The 21,608-nt window shown below is 39.0% G+C and overlaps 2 protein-coding genes across 3 annotated transcripts; both read right to left on the bottom strand.

Moving 5' to 3' along the window:
* Positions 1–5,921: 5,921 nt before the first annotated feature.
* On the bottom strand, positions 5,922–21,384 carry kcna1a (potassium voltage-gated channel, shaker-related subfamily, member 1a). 2 transcript variants are annotated; one of them, XM_056740314.1, is made up of 3 exons: positions 21,266–21,384; positions 12,611–12,761; positions 5,922–12,041 (listed from the first exon to the last, which is right to left on the bottom strand). In XM_056740314.1, exon 3 carries the CDS (start codon positions 11,826–11,828, stop codon positions 10,350–10,352), a length of 1,479 nt encoding a protein of 492 aa, XP_056596292.1. In that variant the 5' UTR covers positions 11,829–12,041; positions 12,611–12,761; positions 21,266–21,384; the 3' UTR covers positions 5,922–10,349. The 2 variants fall into 2 exon arrangements, with proteins under 2 accessions (XP_056596292.1, XP_056596291.1); XM_056740313.1 differs by lacking the exon at positions 21,266–21,384 and adding an exon at positions 12,984–13,127.
* kcna6a (potassium voltage-gated channel, shaker-related, subfamily, member 6 a) lies at positions 16,077–20,334 on the bottom strand. Its single transcript, XM_056740315.1, has 2 exons — positions 17,005–20,334; positions 16,077–16,520 (listed from the first exon to the last, which is right to left on the bottom strand). The coding sequence occupies exon 1, from the start codon at positions 18,460–18,462 to the stop codon at positions 17,026–17,028; it is 1,437 nt and encodes a 478-aa protein (XP_056596293.1). The 5' UTR covers positions 18,463–20,334; the 3' UTR covers positions 16,077–16,520; positions 17,005–17,025.
* Positions 21,385–21,608: the final 224 nt, after the last annotated feature.

Raw genomic sequence — 21,608 nt, 5'->3', positions numbered from 1 at the left:
ATAGCTTTTTTAAACACACCAGACCTACGGAGTGGCTTCCTGTGATATACTGAAAGCTTAAGACAAAACAGTATAAATACCGCACAGGAAGCCGGAGAGCGTTAGGGTTAGGCAAAGTACTCTGTAGTTCCGTTTCGCGGTTCGGGTGTTTATATACTGTTGATGACGTTTTAATCACGGAACCGCCCAGTCATCGCTGATTGGTTAGTTTCCCCGCCAACTCATTGACAAATTATCACATTTTATTAGCACTTATTACCTTATTATCTAATTAACAACAATTTGTGTTTGACTGAGACCTCTTGTATTGAGGTTAGATATTTTATCTGGACAAAGCAAATAAAAACAGATTATAGAAATCAATTACTGACCTTGTACCAAAGTTCTTTTTTTTTTAATGAACTCATAATATGAGAGGACCAATGTTATTTTCCTCCTTTCGTGTTTTTAATAAAAAAAAAAACGACAAATGTGTTTTTTAAATTAGTAGCCTTCAAAGGAACAGTTCATCCAGAAATTGCAATTTGGTCATTATTCACTTGTATTGTAAGCAAACATCGTTGGAATTGCCATTTTAATGAATATTTATTTCATTAAACTTTCACAAATAACGTTTCTGTTACTTTGGCAGGGGACTCTTGTGTCCACAAGATGGCAGTAACTACACACCCGCAGACTCGTGCATCTGTCTTCTGTGTGAAACATCATTTATCGTTTCAGTGTCCTGTCCGTAGCATCTTCAAGTAGGATACCCACCTAAAGACATCATGTAGATCTCTGCCAACACCAGGCAGCACATGCTTTATCTTAAACCTTTTTATGCACTCCTAATTTCCATATAAATTCATGTCTCAACAATGTGCATACATGTTCCTGTAGCTCAGGGGACAGAAAAACAAGACACGTTGAATGCAATAGAGCATAAAATCATAAATATGTCATTTAATGCATTTAATGCATTGACTTCTTCATTTAAGAAATTCATCTCTGTCAAATATCCACTGCATGGCTGACATTAGAAATGCAAAAGCACTAGAGTTGCACAGTAGCTCAATCATTATCTTATTTCACCATGATATGATTTTAACACATCGTTTGCTCTTAGAGCCCCAGAGCTTTTATTCGGGTGCTGAGGCGGCATTAATTGGTGGGAAGGTGAGCTGCCTATAATGCAGGCAGACAGCATATTCTGGGCCAGTGACAGTGAGTCAGCACCACAATCGAGAGAGAGAAAGAGAGAGAGTTAAGTTGTACAGTACATCGCTTACCAAAAGCTGCGATCAACACAACACAAAAAGAAACATGCATATAAGACAATTCATTTTCATGGAGGCAGCAATAGATAAACGTATATTTTATAAGTACTGCAGCTATCACACCTGAACATATTGTACCAAGCTGCAGTGAGTCTCCTTGACGCTGTTGGGCTGACATTGAACAGATTATTTGTTCTTCTGAAACTCATGTCATAAATGTAATATACAAGGATCATCACATTTACAGTGTAGCAAACTTGTTGGAATTTCATTCCAAACATTTCAATTAATAAATGTTCCTATTTTGAAGTTAAAACTAACAAAGCAGATTTTAAAAGAATGCAAATTTACATAATAAAAGGGGGTTGTTGATATGTTGTTTCTTTTCCAGTACTGATATCAGTGGCAGATGAGTGAGATATTCTTTGCAGCAGGCGGCTCTCCAAAAGTTCACACCTCCTCACTCTCTCACACAGGCGCTGTAAACTGCTGAATTCTCCGCTTCATGGAAGACTGCAGAAGCCTGCTGAGCCTTTCTGACCTAACTGTCCTTGACTGCTCTTGAGGTAATGACGGAGAGGGAAAGTGGGAGAGAGGTGAGAGTCACAAAACTCCTCGGTCTTCTTGCTGTGTTTGCCTCATTCGTCATCTTCAAATTCTCTCCAAGCAATAGAGAGCATGGAGAAAACCCAGCAACGAAAACAACGTGTGCTTTCCTTTAACTTGTTTCCATGTGTTTTTTTATAAAAAAGTAAAATAATTATAAAAATCATTAAGCAATTATCTGTCTTTATACCGTGCGTTATCTGCTTTGACAGCTGAAATCAAATCAAGGGCATTTAGGGAAGCGAAAACTGTCTAAAATCAGCTGAAAGTAACACTGATGATGTGATACCCATCAACTGAATGACTTTCATACACTGCCAACAATGTCACAAACTGAACTTGCAGATCATTTCATCCAACGGGGAGAAGCTTCACCGAACCTGAGAGTGATGGAAATACATGAACCGGCTAGCGGATAAAAGTCACATCATTATTCATTAGTGTCAGCAATAACTCTTTGACCTTCTATAATTATCACTTCATTTTACTTTAGCATTACAATTCAAATGTTTTGGAGAAATAAAAAAATAAACCTTGTTGGAAATGCGACCCTGTAATACCTTAAAATGTAAAATTATTAAATGCATTTTATTGTGCATTTCAAAATAAATCAAACTGTAGTTGGGTTGTTTTGACAAAGTAACAATACAGCTCACTTACACAAAAAACACAATAAAAACAGGATAACATAATAAAACATGTGAGTTATCTGTTTTTGATAATATTTGTGTGAATAATGTGGTTTTATGTAAAATATATATATAAAATAACTAGTCCCTTTACATCACCATACCTGTGTCACCATAACAATGAATAACACATTAAAGTTTCGTGCACTTACATGATCACATTACGGATGAGGCGATGATACTCACAAACTCTGTTTGACTTGACTTAAACGACAACCCCAGCTGTTTTGTATACTTTATATGGTGATGGATGATGAGTCTCCCATCCACATTGCCGCAAGCTGACACAGCTGTAAGGAGAGATCTGTATGCTGGGAATAGTGAGGTCAACCAATGCTCACACACACTGCAATATTAAAACATGTACGGGCTGATAGATGACGACTAGCACACATTAAAGTACAGTATGGTGTGTTACATATACGATTTTATATTCCAAAACATGTCTTTTTTCAAAAATGTTTGTAGCAAGCATGAGTACAGAGTGATTATCCATCCATACAGTATAGCTTTAACTTACTGGCCTTGGTTTTGACAAGGAAGACTGTGCATAGTTTACATAAGATGGCCAGAGAGATGGACATGCCTTTAATTATTAAATACGGCTGACAGCAGCATTATAGAGATAATGCGAAGAGGAAGAAAGCCATAAAGTGAGCCAAAGGAGAGGCACAGACTGTATGAATGGATGTATAGATTTATGCACGCATTAAAATCCGCATTACTCGCTCCAATGTGACCATCTGATTTTAGAGCAGCACAGCACAGTGAGGAAAAATGCTTTATCAGGTAATCACAACACGTGATACGTGCAGGATATCATTTAGATGTTCATTGAAACCTAGTGAAGACTGATTTGAAATGATTTTTATTTATTATATTAACAGTATTTGGTGCATTTAGATGCAAAGGTGCTGTATGATGCTGTGTGACAGTAAGATCAGTGTTGAGCAGGAGGAGGGTGAGATTCCATCTTTAAGGGAACTGGCAGCAGGGAGCGTGCCAGAAGGCTGACTAAGGGAAATGCAAAGTCCCATTAGACTGACTTTCCGACTGATTTATGAGTATTTACATCTGTGTGTTTGTGTGTGTGTTGTTCAGGATGAAATCGTAAATCAATGCATCATTAATATTTAGTCTTCGGGACGTGATTTTTGTAACTTATTTACTAGATTAAAATATTGTATGTATTTACCCCTCCCTTATTGTTATATTATATTATATCATATCATATCATATCATATCATATCATATCATATCATATCATTATATCATATTATATTATATTTTCATAAATCATTACAATTGGTCACCTTAATGTTTTTCCGTGCAAATATTTAACCAATAAATAAAATGTTGCTTTTGTAAAATATATATATTATATTAAAATTTGTCTTTATTTTTATTATAAAAATGCAGTTACATTTACATACATACAATAAATATATAATATATATATATATATATAATATATATATTTTTCAATAATAAATAAAAGACTGTGTTGTCAAAGTTATATAAAAAATTGTTTTTTGAGATCATTTCGAAATTAGTTTTCTGATTTCAGAATTTATACCAGGTTTGAAATTAAAATATTGTTTTTATTTGCGGTTTTTTGCAGAAAATGAAAACTGAAGAAACAGGTCAAAATAATAGAAATCATGTTCTGTATTTTTTCAGGCCTCAAATAAATATTTGTACATGTATTTAAAAAAAAAAATATATATATATATATTATTCGATAACCTCGATTTTTATGTCTCTCCTGAGGTTTGATTTTGTTGAAATTCAACAGACACTGGACTGGAATGGCACAATACATCTAGAAATGCTGATTTAATGACAATTTGGAATGGTCTCCTAATTTTTCGGCGGCCGTATTTTTGTATTTATGTTTTACTATTTAAATTCTAAAGCATTTCAATACAATAGTACAGAAAACTATAATCTAAACCCACCTCATAGTGCCCCCTCAAACTGTTTTTGTCTAAATGATTTAAAAAGTTTGTACTAAAGCCAACAACCTTGTCTGCCCCTTGATGACATACTGTATAACTCAAGGCCTCCATTAGGGTGGTCTGTTTTTGTGACTGAGAAATCTTCAATCCGTGCGGCAGACGGAAGACAGATTACACAGAAGCCGTCTTTAATTCCAAAGCAGAATTTTCAACTCCATCACGGCACGTCTGGACCATTGAGGAATCCATGTGAATGGACGATCGCAAAATCAACACAATGAAAAATCACTTCTCGATAAGACGCCCGGCTAAGTGGTCTTGTAAGATAAAGAAAGAACAGCAGAGGGACAGAGGAACCCAGATCTCGCTGCCCTTCTCCAGCATGACTTTCTGCCTCAGGAACTGCACTGGGCCGGATGCCAGCTCACCCCACCCCAGCCCCAGCCTGCAGTGGAATGCTGCAGCTCCAGAGGGCAATGCAGAGGATGAGAGAGCAAGGGTACTTTCAAACACAAGCCACAATATCATGTTTTGAATGTCGGCACAAAAGGGGATGAATTGTGCCTGTTTAAGGAGGAGAGAGGTAGACTGAAAGGGGGAGATAAAGATCTCGTCGACTGTAAACTGGCTGTTTACTTCCTTTTGTTGTTGTGTGTGTTCGGTGTACTAGACAACTTGGAGCTTTCTGTTACACCACTTAACAACACAGACAGCTCAATAGGAGAAGAAAATTCAGCGCATGGTAGAAACTCACTTTTCTCCAGTGCTTATATTCGTTTTTAGGATAATCGGTTATACTTTACAATAATGTTGTATATGTTAACAATGGTTTATGGATTAGCCAACACAAATATTAAACAATGAATCTATAGAATTTATTAATGTACGTTTACGTTTATTTCATCATTTACTCATACAGTTTTAAAATCAAAAGTTATTAACATTAGTTAATGCACTATGAAATAATATGAAGAATTATATTGACCAAATCAACTTACATTAACCAATATTAACACATGCTGAAACCTAAATTGCTCATTGTGCGCTCATGTTAATAAATGCATTTACTATTTTTGGCAAATACAACCTCATTGTAAAGTGTTACCAGATAATCAAAGCCGATCATGATAATATATTAAATTTTCTGCACTTTCAAAGAATCAAATACAAAACACTCGCGTGAAACTCTTTTAAACCATTAAAAATCATACAGATAAGTTTTTGAGAACAAGAATATTTTTGATGCATAATTGACAGCATAAAAAAACTAAAGAAAAAAATGTTCATGCATGCGTGGTTTACTAAAGTAGGCCTACTCTATTCATGGAAAGTGCCATTTACTATTTAGAACATCACTAAAAGATTTTTGCACCAGTCCAACCTCCAAAAACCAGTACTGTACACCTGACAGCTGATAATTAAAAATTTATTGATTCAGATGTATGATCAAATCATATTTGACATAATAAACAGAAGAACCCTTGCATAGATCGCAGACCATGCCGTTGTCAATGTAGGACAAGTTAGACAGCGTAATTTAGCATAACGAAAACATACAGAAACACGTTAAGACAACATGAGCAGATTGACCAAATGTACATGGAACAAACACGAACATGAAGTCGTCACCGAACATAAACACAGAGCTGAAATGATCAGTACTTTCTTTTGGCTGTATTGTGGGAGTCCTGGATTCTGTTTTGGTTGAAGTTTTTGTCAAATGCATGACATTTTCGATCCGTGATTTAACATCGGGAAAGTAAACAAATAAACAACAAACTGATCTGATCAGTGGAGTTTGACAGATTAAAGAACTTTTCCCAAACAAAAGGAAAGAGAAAAATCATTGGCGTATAAATAATGAAGATGGCTTTGGGAACAAATGACAGCAAGGGCTTAAAATGATGCAACCAGAATATAGTTGATCCTCAGTTTTGAAAGGCTAAGCTCATGCAGTCTTCCATACACCATGCAGATTTTTGCAATCGCTAGGTTGCTGTTGAGTTTTGGTTTGGTATGGTGGTACGGTCCAATACATTTTCGATGCAAATGCAATTTTTTGGATTGATTCCGTGATATCGATAATACAAGCTATAATCTTTCTATATATTAGTAATGGCTTGTCTTATGGACCCATTTTGGAGTCTGCTGTAGTTTTATCGAGGGCATGGATTCCTTAAAGCACAGTTATCTATAGTGCCACATGGTCTATAGCTAGACGCATAGCTAGAGGAGGCCACGCAGGTGAAGAAAAATAAGTATGTTTGCAACATCCTCCAAAAGGCCAAAACCTGGGAACATCAGTACAAGAATTCCTCCAGCATGCCTTCACATTGGGTCTTTATAATAATCCATGCCTTGAGAAAGTGATGTTCCATCATCTCTATACTGTAGCGTTTTGACGTACTGCAGTGTATTTACAATGATATCCCTTTTTTCAAATGTTGTCGCAAATTCTGAACGCAAATGTATACACAGAAAAAATGATATTGTCCATTATGGATTTATACCTTTACAGACTCAACTGATCCGAAACCAGCCATCATTTACTGTGCGCTCATAAACTGTAATAACCTCAGATCAGTGGCTAAAGGAAACTTCTAAAAGCATAATTTGATTTAGTGGGGATGAGGAGTGGACAACACTTCTGGGAACATGTCTGTTATGTTTAGCCTTTTCTGTTATACTCAAAGTACATTTATGAATTTTGCCAACTACCACATTATCACTGATGGACATTACAGTAGTTCTGGCATGATGGGAGCTTTAAATTCCTATTGTTCTCTAGATTTTAGCCACAGCCCTTTGTATATGTTAAAACATCGATTATGGACAATCCTGTAATACCCTATTGCTTTGATTCATGGTATAGTTGTGTGATATTTACGTTTATGCATAGCACCGTAGGGTTTGACAACAACTCACATGCCAAGTTTCAAACTATTCAGTTTAGCATAAATTAAATTAAACTTTCACTCTTGAAAATAAAGGTGCTAAGTGATGACCTAGAAGAACCATTTTGACTGTGTGGTTCTAAAAAGAACCTTTAACATCCAAAGGACCTTTCTGTTGCACAAAAAGCTCTTCATAATGAAAAAAAGGTTCTGCAGACTATAAAAAGTGTGGATGGGAATAGTTCCTTTAAGAATCTTTGACTTAAAAGGTTCTTTGTAGAGCCAAAAATGGTTGCAAAATGGTTGCTTTTAGAACTTTATTTTTAAAACGGCCTTTTCAGGTTTCTCATAAGCTGTTTACACATCTGACATTTTATGCATGTACATTTCTTATTAAAAACGAAATCCTTTAAAGTCATTTTGCCCGCTAGACCCTTTCACTTTTCTTGTTTGAATTCGTGAAACAATGTTATACATCATGAACAAAAACGGATTGATAAAACCCTGAATAGTTCTTACTAGCACAAAAGTTTGACAGAGGTGACAAAATTCTTACAGTGGTACAGACAAATCAAAACTAAAATACTGTTGTTTGCCTTTGTTTACAATCCCACCTCAATGATCAATAAAGGTCACATGACCTGGCAACTCTGGCAGACGCGTTTCTGTTCATTAAATGAAATCACCTCAAACAGACTCATGTTACCTTTTCAAAACGGTGATTTCTTTGATTCTTTTCAAGGGAATTACAAAAGTTAGGCCTACACAATTCATTCAATAAAAAAACAAGGAGCCCTTTGCGTTTGAATGAACCAATCGGGCCACATTAGCGTCAACGCAAACCATTAGCACACGGTTTCACATGAATGTTTAATCCATCAATACACTTTATAAGTTATGTTTCTAAATTTAATCAAGTCTGCGTTCAATTTGGTCAATTATCATGTGCCAAGTAATGCACCGGTACGGAAAGAACATATCGATAAACATGCCAAGTCGGGTGATGGCCTAACACAGTCTAACAGTCTAAGGTACCACATAAATCACTTTTAAATGATGTAAACATAACTTTTTTAATAATAAACCCTGTGGTATAGGAAAATCTTTGCTGTTGTCTCAAGGTCTCTCCTCACAGATGTACAACAAAAACAAATGGATTTGACTGTTGATTGTGCTTAGCATGGAAGCTTTACCGAGTCAGGGGCGGATACATTGTTGCATTTGTTCTAAGTGCTTAAAAAAAGGCTGATTCTGGGGTAACGTAAGCATATTATCTCTAACGTGTCACACTTCACAGGCTGTTTTATTCTGCTCTGCAGTGAGCTGTGCGGTAACCTCACTGAGGTAGACTCTTTAATATGGCACAACATAACTAAACCACAAACAAAGGCAGATTTGAAACTCCAAAAGGTTCCCTCATACGTCTTCCAATTTCATGCTCAAGTGCATGAAAACACAGAGAAGGTCGATTTTGTGCATGTCAAAACGAAAAACGAAATGAAACAACGACGAATGAAATGCATTCTGTTACCCTCTAATGAGCAGCCTCAACATACGTTGTGACAGTCCCCTTGCCTGCCTAAAACTCACTCAGAGGCACTTTTCATCTGTCTGGTTGCTGAGAGGGTTAAAGGCACTAGCAACTAATATGAGTAACTCTGCCGTGTATTCTTTTGCGTCCCGCTAAGCGATTTCGGATATCCGCCTATATTTGATCGCAAAATGGAAGCATGAAGTATAATCGCCCGCGTTTTTTTAATCTTTTTCGAGAGAATGCCCATGCACTGCGCTATTAAAGTTATAGTCATTTTTTAACATGTGCGCTAAGTATGATTATATGCACTTCGATAGTATCTCGATAGCTCTTTTTCGGTGTCTTCGTCTACGTTTTAGATTGAAAAGTTTGCATCCCGGCGTTGGGGCTTGCATATATGTTTTGTCACATTTCAGAAAAAGTCGGGAACGGGCGTTCCTCGGTTTCCCTGATCGTAACGCCGACACCCTTACGAGGCGTCTTAATTGCAACAAGCTGTATTTATACCGATGTCATGCATTAAATATACTAGGATACACAGTACCTTAGTCGAATAGGCCATAATGCAGGTTCTTTTGACATGCTATGATATCGTTAAGGTTCTGTTTCCCGTAAGGTTAAACATTCAGTCTTTAAATACGTTGAAATAATAAACATCTCAAATCGTGACGCACTAGTGCACTTCTCACGGCAATGAATGAGAGGGGATCGATGGAGGGGATCAAGAGAAACCAAAGAAACTGAAATTAGTTTCGTCATGAGGTAATGCGTCAGGCATGCCGATATCAAAATGAGGAGAGTCTAAACATGCTAACTAGGAGGCTGTTCTTTCGGCATTGTGCTGTCTTATATCTAAAGGGCATGGCAATTGATCACTTGGTGATATCTAAATTACAGCATCTGCTGGAAAAATAGCAGCAATGCAGATGTCCATGGGGCGATGACCTTTGCCTCCATAGCATCCCAGCAGAAGATACGTCTTATAAGGTGCTTTGCTGGTCAGTTGATCTTGTATACCTTGGGGAGGACAGTCGAGGTGTCCGGCGAACGCTGCAGACGTCTCTGCACATCTTTTCCCGGATGCAGCGTGCAGCTCGCTGAAATGTAATCTGCGGTCCATGCGTGATGGTTTTATATCCACACGAAAGTTGGCTCGCGAGAGGCAACGTCACAAGTCCTTCAATGCCTGCGGACATTAGCTAGGTGTGCTTCTGTGGTTGTTGTACATTGTTTTTTTCCATTCTTTTTGAAAATGAGTGACTATATATTGAATGATCTCAGTTATACTATATGTTTTGGTTTATTGTTCTGCATTGTAGAGATTTTCGCATTGCAAGGGCTCACAAGAGGAGGTAAGATAAGCATTCGTATGTGACGGAATCTTCCACTGTGCAACACTCCAGTACTGCTCTCTAGACATCCGTTAGCAGCTTGCTTTTGTTAACGCAGTTCTGATTTGTGATAGTGCAGTTTCCAGTTCTGAGATTGGCCTCTCTGAAGTTGTCGATGCTGTTGTTTATGTCTCCGTCTATTTCCATGTACTCAGACTTGCTGACGGTGGAGGAGCTGCGGCGGCTAGAGTTGGAATCGGATGCGATGTTGGGGTTGCTCATGTTGAGAAGTTGGGCCTGCTCTTCGCCTTCGGTTTCTCGGTGGTAGAAGTAGTTGAAGTTGGACACGATGACGGGCACGGGAAGGGCGATGGTCAGCACGCCGGCAATGGCGCACAGAGAGCCTACGATCTTGCCCCCTATTGTCACCGGCACCATGTCCCCGTAGCCCACGGTGGTCATTGACACAACGGCCCACCAGAAGGCGTCCGGGATACTGGTGAAAAAAGAGTCTTTCTCTTCAGCTTCCGCAAAATACACAGCGCTGGAGAACAATATGACACCGATGAAGAGGAAGAATATTAGCAATCCGAGCTCTCGCATGCTGGCTTTTAAGGTCTGCCCTAAGATCTGAAGGCCCTTGGAGTGCCTGGACAGCTTGAAGATTCGAAACACCCTGACCAGACGAATCACCCTGAGGATGGCCAGTGATGTTGCCTGCTCCCCCTTTCCTTCCATCGATTCAGGGTCATCGGCTAACTCGGTGCCCAGTGTGATGAAGTAGGGGATGATGGCCACTATGTCGATGGTGTTCATGATGTTCTTGAAGAAGGCTGCTTTGCTCGGGCACGCGAAGAAGCGCACTATCAACTCAAAGGAGAACCAGATTATACAGAGGGTCTCTATGATGAAGAAGGGATCGGTCAGGATGTTTGGTTTGTAGTAAAAGGTAATGTTGCCTATAGTTGTTATCCGTCCCGCTGGGTCTTCTTTCAGTTGAGGTAAGGTCTCCAAACAGAAAATCACAATGGAAATTAAAATCACCATAACAGAAATGATAGCAATTCCTCTGGCTGGCCCCGAGCTCTCAGGATGCTCAAAAAGAAGCCAGATCTGCCGTTGAAACTCACGCTTGGGCAAGGGCCTCTCTTCCTCACGGATGAAACCCTCGTCTTCGCGAAATTTTTCCATTGCATCCACCCCAAGTTCATAGAACTTAATTTCCTCCGAGAACATTTCCAACGGCACGTTCGCAGGCCTCCTCAACCGCCCCCCGGACTGATAATAGTACAGAATGGCATCGAAACTCGGACGGTTTCTGTCAAAGAAGTACTCGTTTCTCAAGGGATCGAAATACCGCATCCTTTTCTTTGGGTTACCTAACAGAGTCTCTGGAAACTGAGAGAGAGTTTTAAGCTGCGTCTCAAAGCGCAGCCCAGCTATATTGATGACCACCCTTTCGCAGCATTCGTGATCGTCGTGATCAGGAGGGTACGTGTCCTGCGGATGCCCCGGCACCGCAGAAGTCTCATCCATGTTGTCCCCAGCCACGACTGTCATCCTGCAGGTCAAAGTCGCAGCTCTGCAGGAGTTGTGGAATTGCAGTTAATTGAATTGAGCAGACATCCAACCACCCTCCCAGAGGCGTCGCTTTCCTCCCTTTCTCGAATAAGTCTTCAGGTATCCCCGGGTAGGGTATAACTTGATCTTTCCTCAGTGTGGCCCCACTGCGGTTGTCATCGCTCCTCTCAGCTGCATCCACTACGGCTGCTTCTGTCACCGAGTCAGAGAAAAATGGATCGAACAGCGACGATATTTGCCAGCTCAGCAAGTTCACACTAGTTATTTATTTATTAACTTAATATTCATGTTCAGTGTAGCCTTAAGGGCACATTCGGCATCCTTATGCTCATTTACGTTATTATTAAAAAGATTTGACAGGACAATCTCACTTTTGCTCCATCACGACATGCATGCAGTACTTCACAGGCTACACTCTTATAAATAAAGGTTGCTGAAAGGGTGTTCATCGAGCTTATAAATAACCTAATATGTGCACAAAAGGTACTTTATAGAGGAAGAGTCTACAGATTATATAAAGGCAAAAAAAATGTTTTATAAACCTAAAAAAGGTTCCTTGGGGAACACAAAACGCTTCTTCGGTGGCATTAATGCCAAGAACCCTTTTAGCTCCTTTATTTATAAGAGTGCAAGTTTTAACTGCAGCACATTTGAAAAGCAAACACATGAACTGAATGACTCCTTAGATGTAAGTAAGTTGAGTAAATAACTAATCAAAAAGCACAACTTTTACTTGAGAATGAAGGAGTGTTGGTGCTTACCTCGTAACTGAAGCAATGCCTGTTTGCCTCTATATATTGCTCTTGAAATACATTTTCACATCTTCTTACTTTCGGACCGTTCGCTGCGGTCCTTACTGCTCATAAATCTCACATCCATAGCGCAAACGATTGGCGACATTCTCCAGCGATGCTATAATGAAATAAAGTATGGCTTGGAAATAGAGTTCAAAGCTTCACATTCAATACAAGCGCGATAAAAAACAAGACGCGATAAAAAAACAACACGAAGCCGCAACGTCCTCCCCTCCGCTCTTGCGGCGGCACCTCGGTGTAAATGGCTTATGCTGCATGAGAAATTGTAATGCTGCAGCTCAGGCGGTTGATACATTAAGGGGGCAAAAGCGAACCATACCATTTCCAGACATCACTGCATCAGCAAAATCCCCCTCTTACGAGTAGACAAGATGACGAGCGGTCTGTTTTATCTGGACACACTGACATGGGGGTATGGAGGCGAAAGGGTTCTTAAGGGGGGGGATCGATAAGTGAGAAGGAATAATTCCTTAATCATGCTCAACATATTGTTGCACTGTATTGCACATGGGAGAAAGAGAGAGAGAGAGAGAGAGAGAGAGGAGGGGGGTAGGACAGTATAAGAGCCATAGAGTGAAATGGGGGAGGGGTTCGACGCAATGCAGACCGGCTGTACTAACGCGTGTGGCCGCAAGTGCTTGTCCACGCAATGCGCGAGAGCATTTATGTGCCAACACTGACGCAGTATCTGATTCGCCGAGCGCTAATGTGCACAGATGCTTTAACTGTTCTCTGACCACACCAACTGACAACCACAACAAAAAGAGGACTTCTGTAAAATGTCGTCCTTTGCGGAACACTGCGACGAGGAGACTTTTCCACCTAAAAGAGTTAGACAGCCGCAAATCTCCACGCGTGTCTATTGAGACATAGTCATCGTGTGGGGGTTGGAATATTTATAGAAGTACGTGGGTGTTTGTACTCGGAGTTTCAGCACCATGGACGGCGCTCTTTCCAGCGAAACCAGCTTCATTGTGCGCATTTTCCCCAAAGATCCCAGTATGTTATTATTATTTTCGTTTCATAAACAAACGTGTTGAATGGTAAATTTGTAAGGCTTTTACTTTAACTAATGTCCCTTGAGAAAATTTACCGTGATTTTAATGAACTTCTCATTTAGTAGTGAAAGTAACCACTAATTGACAATGGTCTCACTGTAGTAGGCATAGTTTGACATTGATATTTGTTGGTGTTGTGATAGATGTTGATCACTCTGCCAAAAACATGGTTATTTCACTTTATCTATAAAGTATATTATACACTCTCAAATACACACGTTTATCAAGGATAGAGGCCTTACACAATACAATGAGTCCGCTTTCGGACTGCGTGTTCAGACGAGAGGTTGTAGTACATTCCCTATTAAATTAACACGAGCATGTTTCTTCTGGCTGTGGACGGTTCCTAAATTACACCAGTAGGTGGAGCACAAACATTGTCGATCTTTAACATCAAGTGATGGGAATCATTCAGTGGGCTACAAGATCTAGGAGGCCCTACAAGCGCAGGGGAAATTAAGAGACCATTTCAATGACCAGAAGAAAATTTTATATTCACTTTAGTTTTAAGCAATACAACAATAATAGTTGCACATATATTTAGGAAAAGTAAAAAAAAAATGATCACAGTTTTCACGTGTCTTGTAATGCTGTCAGTCTTTTACATTGCCGTTGGATGACTTTATGTCACTCCTGAGGTTTGATTTTGTGGTAATTCAATAGACACTGGGCTGGGCACAATAGGGAGGCTCAGAGAGTACGTATTTTTGAATGCAAAACCCGGGAGCGAGTTAGCATTTTAGGACTTCCTGTTTAATCACTATAGTCTCAAATGCCATATACACTATATATAGGCTGTGCCCAATTATTTCCCAAGATGCAACACGCGACGACCGAGTCATTAGAATCAGCTGGATGAGATTTATTTTCGTGTTTTTGAGAATAAATAGATAAAACTGGTGCTTTATTTGAAACAAAGATATATTTTTTTATAAAACGTTAAAGTAAATCAACGTTAATTCTCTTTATTAAAAACTAATACAAAAAAGTGACAACTAAGGTGAAAATGAACTTTTACCATTAACCATCGTTGAATGAACTTACCATTTTATTAAGCATCACATAAAGCCACACAGGTGTAATATAACCGTTATGTCGAATGTCCGCGACAATACTGTCAGAAACGGGTTATATTACGTCAGTGTACGAAATCGTTCACTCATTTTCATTCACTTCTTCCCCGTAGTGGACTCAAATCTCACTCGCTATATAGGGAATAGTGAAGGAGTGAGCGGTTTCACACAGGAAGAGGCTTGGTGGTTGACATCGAGCGACTTTAAGTAGTTTGTTTATTGCATCGTGTGTTGGCCTTTTACTTCTGCCGATTGTATTTCGGCTTCAAAATTAGCAAACATTGTGTTTACTTGTAAAGATTATGTTGACAGACTAAACGTATAAACATCATAAACATTTGTTAATCACGGAGATTCTTTTTTGCCATCTTCCAAAAGTCTATGGGGAAAATGCATAAGGCCATCTTTCCTCGAGGATACCAGCGCACTTACTTCCGGGTTAGCCTACAAAAATACGTAATCTCTGAGGTACTGGGTAGGTACAACTAGAAAAGCAAATAAAAAGATAATGCTCCCTTATTTTTTTTCCGCCGCTGTCAAATAACATTGCATTATGCAATCCCAGTTTAAATCATTTCATTTTCATCTAAAAGTTAAATTAATATATACAAACTTTACAAACATAAACCACATATATTGTATAAAATGTTATACATGAGAGAATGGCCTGTGTACAGTATAATTCATGCATTTATTTGGAAAGTTCTCATTTTTGCACACAAATCAAGAACAAGTTCATCAGCCAACCAGAGCGTGTAGAGTTTCATTATCAGCCAGCAGATGGAGGGAGCTCTTAACTGCTAAATATCATAAATAAGAAATGGACAGCCCCTTCCTCTCCTCAATTTGCCGGTCAATGACTTCCCCTCAATATATGTACTTTGCTGGGTTACCAGTGATTAGGTCAATCAACAAAACTGCATCAGCAGTCATTAATCAGAGCTGTTTAAAGTGTCATATAGCTCCCAACTGATATGCATTATTTATGTTGTAGTAGTTCAGTTTTGTAGGTATGGTTTTCATCACTCTTTGTTTAATTGACCATCAAGCCCCCTTATACATAGATTATATGTTATATACATTTAGAATTTAAACAACAATGCTTCTGGTCAGATGAACATTACCTTAGGTCACATAATCAACCTATTATTTTGCATCATTACAAATATGTAAGAACTCAAACAACGTCTGACTATGAAAATGACAAAATCTTTATTTAGCAATAATAAGTTAACAATTCATACATCAATAAGTTGTTAGAAAAATTGATTTTCCCTTGGTCTGAGGCTGTTGTGTGGGCTGGTTAACTAGCCAAAACAAAGGTTGAGGTCACATATTAAATGCTTTTTATGTCTCTGTCTCTCTACCTCTCTTACATTGTTTTGCACTTTCCAAAAAGTCCACTTATTAGATCTCTTTCTGCCCAGACCATTTCCGTACAAATCAATGAATTACATTTATACCTGAGCGAATACAACATCTGCAAACAGTAAATCTTGCACTGTAGAGCACATTATGACCGTTTACAGAAAAGACACAAAGCTGAGCTTATTTTCCAGGTTTAAAATCTCGTACAGTGCACGATACGCCTTAAACAGGTCTTAAAATGATGCACGAATGATTTGACAATTACATACATTTATATTACAATATATTACAAGAATGCTTGTTGGAACCTTTGTTTTCTTAAATACTGCCACAGTATCTTCGTACTTCTGCTGCGTTCTGGAAATAAAAAATAACACATTTGGTGACACAGATGACATGCGCTCATCAATGATTGCGACATATTCTCAAACAAATACAATAGGTGTCTAACCCTAATAAATATAAGAACGTGTCTGACTCTGGGGAACAACACTTTGTAGATCCCTAAAGCAACCACACAGCGGCGCTCGATGCTCATACAATTATTTCTGTACATTCTTGAACGTCATCTTTAGACATGTGAAAATGTTTTTCTGTTTGTATAAACTTTGTATTAGTTTTTTTGCACAGTTAAATGTAATATTGTACTTATTCTGCACTTTATAAATGTACTATTTGCCATCTAATGTTTGCCATTATTCAAACTGCACTATTATTGCCGGTTGACAAGCAACGTGGCTTTTAAACAGCTCGTGCGCTCACAGATGTGCAGTTGTTCTCTCAGAGCTTTTATACATTCTTTTAATGCAATAGGACAGTGCAAGAAGAAAGTTATACTCACAGAAATGGTTCAACCCCGGTCTCATACATCAGTGAATTTGCCTGCGTATTCCTCCAATGGACTGAAATTTAAGAAACTTGATGGATTAACATCGTCGTCATCTGAATTATCTGTTTTAATGAGAGATGGTTTACTGTCGCTCTTATTGCACTCCGCCAGCATCGGCGTCACCGGTTGACCGCAGGTCACGTGCGTGAACTCCACCTGCTCCTCTGCGCCGTGCTCTCTATGATAAAAGTAATTAAAATTCGACACGATTACCGGTACGGGCAACGCGATTGTAAGAACTCCTGCGATAGCACACATCGACCCAACAATCTTCCCACCGATAGTGATGGGGTACATGTCTCCATATCCAACCGTAGTCATGGACACAACAGCCCACCAGAACGCTTCCGGGATGCTCGTAAACGCCGATTCTGGGTCGTCCACTTCAGCGAAGTACACGGCACTGGAGAACAATATGATACCAATGATAAGGAAGAATATTAAAAGTCCAAGTTCTCGCATGCTTGCGCGCAGCGTCTGTCCGAGAATTTGGAGTCCCTTGGAGTGCCGTGAGAGTTTGAAAATCCTGAAGACGCGCACCAACCGGATAACTCTCAAAATAGCCAGAGACGTGGTTTGTTGTGCGTTGGATTCAACCTCGGCGAGGTCCATTCCCAACGTGACGAAATATGGCATAATCGCCACGATATCTATGGTGTTCATGATGTCTTTGAAGAAGGCAGTTTTGCTGGGACACACGAGAAACCTCACAAGCAGTTCAAATAAAAACCAAATGATGCAAAGGCTCTCCAACATGAAGAACGGATCCATGAATAGGCTGTTTTTTCCAGACGTTCCGTTCTGCGCAAGGTGGTTGTTAAACACATGCTCGTCCTCTCTAAACTCTGGCAAAGTTTCTACGCAAAAGATAATGATTGATATCAGGATGATCATAACAGATATGATGGCGACAACTTTGGCTGGTGCGGAGCTGTCGGGATACTCAAAAAGTAACCAGAGCTGACGCTGAAACTCATTGGCGGGCATCGGCCGCTCCTCTTCTTTAAACAAACCCTCGTCCTCTCGGAAATGCTCGATGGCGTCCTCACCGATCTCGTAAAATTGGATTTCATCCAGGAAGATTTCCACCGGCACGTTGATGGGTCTGCGAAGCCTCCCACCGGACTGGTAATAATATAGGATTGCGTCGAAACTTGGTCTGTTTCTGTCGAAAAAGTATTCGTTCCGAAACTGATCGAAGAAACGGATTCTTTTGCTTGGGTCACCTAGCAACGTGTTAGGGAATCGTGCAAGTGTTTTAATTTGAGTTTCGAACCGCAGACCCGAAATGTTAATGGTGACCCTCTCGCAGCACTCCTGCTCGGCGCTCTCCGTTACGCAGACCTCCTGACTTGGTGCCGCTTGGTCCGGGGGCTCATCCTGGCTCATCTCTCGGGACAGCGCGGTCATATTTGCCCCGCGAGAGGAGTTCTTGTTCTTCCGCGATTTCCCCCCACTCCACCAGTTTTGGGGGTCCGACAACTCCAGCCTGACAGTGACACAGCACCTACACTAATGGCTGAATGTTGAATATCAATCTCTCGTTGAACTTCTCAAACTTTCAACAGGTTTATTGTTGTAAGGGAATAGGAGTCATTCTACCAGCGTGCTCGGCAGACAACTCTAACAGATCTAACACTCACATGGTGCCCAAGACAGCAAAGCCCACCCTGACTTTGATTGGCACGTTAAAGCTATGCGCAACAAATCTTCAATTTTAGTGGCACAAATAATTGAACTAGTAACTTGATAAAAGGGGACTGGGTTTTATTTATTTAAGTCTTACACCAAAATGTATAGAAAATAATGCAAATTTGATACACAATGTAAATTAATAATAATGTTGTCATAAGGTTGTGCATGTGTGTTTCATTTATTATTTTTAAAGTACCTCTAAAATTAGCCATTATATTGGTAATTATTGTAAATCTAAAAATGTTTTCTTCCTACAAGTTTACTTAACTTCCAAAAAGCTTTCGGTGTGGCTATGGGACCTCTCTAAAATGTGAAAATGCTTGTTTGACTGACATCTGAGCACCCACAGAGCCAGAGGTGTTCGTAGCACTTACATAACCTAATTTATATAACTAATACCTTGAAGAAAAGTGATCCTGCATCCATCATCAATTCACTTTCTATATCAGGGTCAAAGGGAGTGCCGAAGTCCATCCATGCACACCTCAGACCAAAATCAGGAAAACACCCAGATGGCGAGTCAATGACAATTTTTTTATCTAAATTATAGTCATTATGCTGTGGACTGAATTTAAGATTATTTTACGTTGTATAATTATTATTTTGTCAAACCTTATAATTGCAACAATATACACTGACTCCGCTCAGAAATGCTGTTAGCCATTGAATTCTCTACAGAAATACAAAAAAAATCACATCTACTATATATAGTATAAGGGAAAGAAATATTTGTTGAACAGGGTCCATGTTTACTACAGTGAACATTAAAAACACATGACCCGTGACTTCACAAAAAAATGTAACTGTAAAACAACATTAAAAATATTAAAATGAGTTGAAAAATAATGTCCCTTAAATTCTTATTCTTTGACCAAACATAAACAATTACAATTATTCAGGTGCATTTCCACATTGCATTGAGTTTGTTTGCAGAAATAAAAAAGTGTGCTTTAAAATAAATGTTTTTTTATTGTGCATTCCAATTAACATCAAACTGCAGTTTGGTCGTTTTGATTACGTAAACAGCTAACTATCACAATTAAACAAAATAAAAACATAAAATCGAAATTAATCCGTTTATGCAAAAAACTCTTCAATTTTAAGTTACATTTAAAGCATGGATTTGTAGTTAAATTATTTTCAATGTATGACCCAAAAACCCAAATTGTCCTCATGATCACTTAAACTTGAAGTAACAAGTTTCAACATTAGTGCTTGCAGTGTGAGTAAAACAACACAACCCAAAGTAAAAAGCAGATAAAAACATTACAAGAATGTATAGCGCATTTCATATTATAGAACCTCTTGTGCCATATTAACCATATCCACTATGTTTTGTAATCTCCCCAGCTTTAGACTCATTTATTATCTGCAGTTGAACTGTCTTGTTTTGCGAAATATTTAGTAAATAAAGTCTTCTCCAGACAGATTTAAAGTATCAATTTCTGCACATTTACAAACACAACTAAAGATCAGCAGTGCTTGATGGATAGTCCTGTAGGTCAAAGTCAAGACCTCTGGTAATTTGTTAGCAGACTGGGGACACTAATGGGCCTTCAAACTGACATGTGAGGCATGTCACTTTTAATGCATGTAATAAAAATCATTATCATTAATTAACAAGAACTACATTTGTTGACATTTCTGTAATATTTTGATCTCACTGCTTTGTGTTCACAGCCCCCCCCCCATGCAACTGCATATTAACTGTGATGGTGCTCGGATAATTTTGTAGTGGCTCCACAAATCCGGCTTCTATTTAAAAGGCCCTCACATTAAAAAATATCATGCCTATAAATATTCACATCCTAAATATTAATAGGCATGATTAATGGGGCTCTTCCGAGCAATCAAAACAACATAGTGGTTCCTGGAGAAGACTCCAAAAACAGGTCGAGATGTGGAAAGGCCAGGGCTTCCTTGGTAAGTAAAAAGTGAGCAATGTACCACCATTAAAGATTGCAGAAGCCCTGGTCACGTGACTGAAGCTCCGCGAGATGAGGTATCGTTATTTCGTTCACACCCTGAACGTCAGCGCGGAATTCCTGCAATGTTCAGACACCATCCGACTCTTATAGGATCTGTCCTCGCACACCTGAATGTAACTGTGTAATTTCACATCCGCAAAGCGTTTCACATGTTTGCTGGCATGACAACCATAGGTCCGCATTTCAAAGAGCTCGAGAAGCAATTAGCGTCTGAGAAACTCATCATGATCAATTAAAGTTGCTCTCTTCCTCTGTGCGGTTGTGTAAGTCCACGAGTCTTTCCCGTATCTAAATATAGCTCAGATGAGCTTAGCCCGTTCCCTCTCCGTTTAGTTTAACAGCTCATGTTACGGACAGACACACGGCTTAATAGTTTCACCATCCGCGTGTGATAGTAACGATAGCCTGATTTAAAGAACGCCGGTGTTGTGGGACCGATTTGTACTCATTCACATACTGAATTTGTTTGGGGTTAGCGGATTCCCACTTGAGGTCACATAACGTAAAAATTACGTTTGTCATGTACTCACCCTCGTGATGTTCTTCTTGGTGGAACACAATTAGCGGGTTAGCATGTTGCTCGTGTGAGTAATAAAGTGGAACAGAAATTACCCATCTCCTAAACTGACATCATCAAAGTAGTTTAAAGACGGTTTTGGCGGCAACAACGTAAACGTACGTTATGTGGCCCAAACTTCCGGTAACGCTAGACCTCGGCAGATAATCAATAACCGTTGAGATTTTTAATTTAATTTAATTTAATACAATTCATATGCAAAAAAATATTAATATAAATTAATATTCATATAAACGAAATGTGAAATAAATTGTAATATCGTAACCAAACAAAGACCGGAAGTTCTAGTGCATCGT

This window comes from Triplophysa dalaica, chromosome 24 (assembly GCF_015846415.1).
Source record: "Triplophysa dalaica isolate WHDGS20190420 chromosome 24, ASM1584641v1, whole genome shotgun sequence".
Taxonomy (NCBI): Eukaryota; Metazoa; Chordata; class Actinopteri; order Cypriniformes; family Nemacheilidae; genus Triplophysa; species Triplophysa dalaica.
Note: the sequence above shows the minus strand (reverse complement) of the source record. Positions and strands in the feature narration are given on the sequence as shown.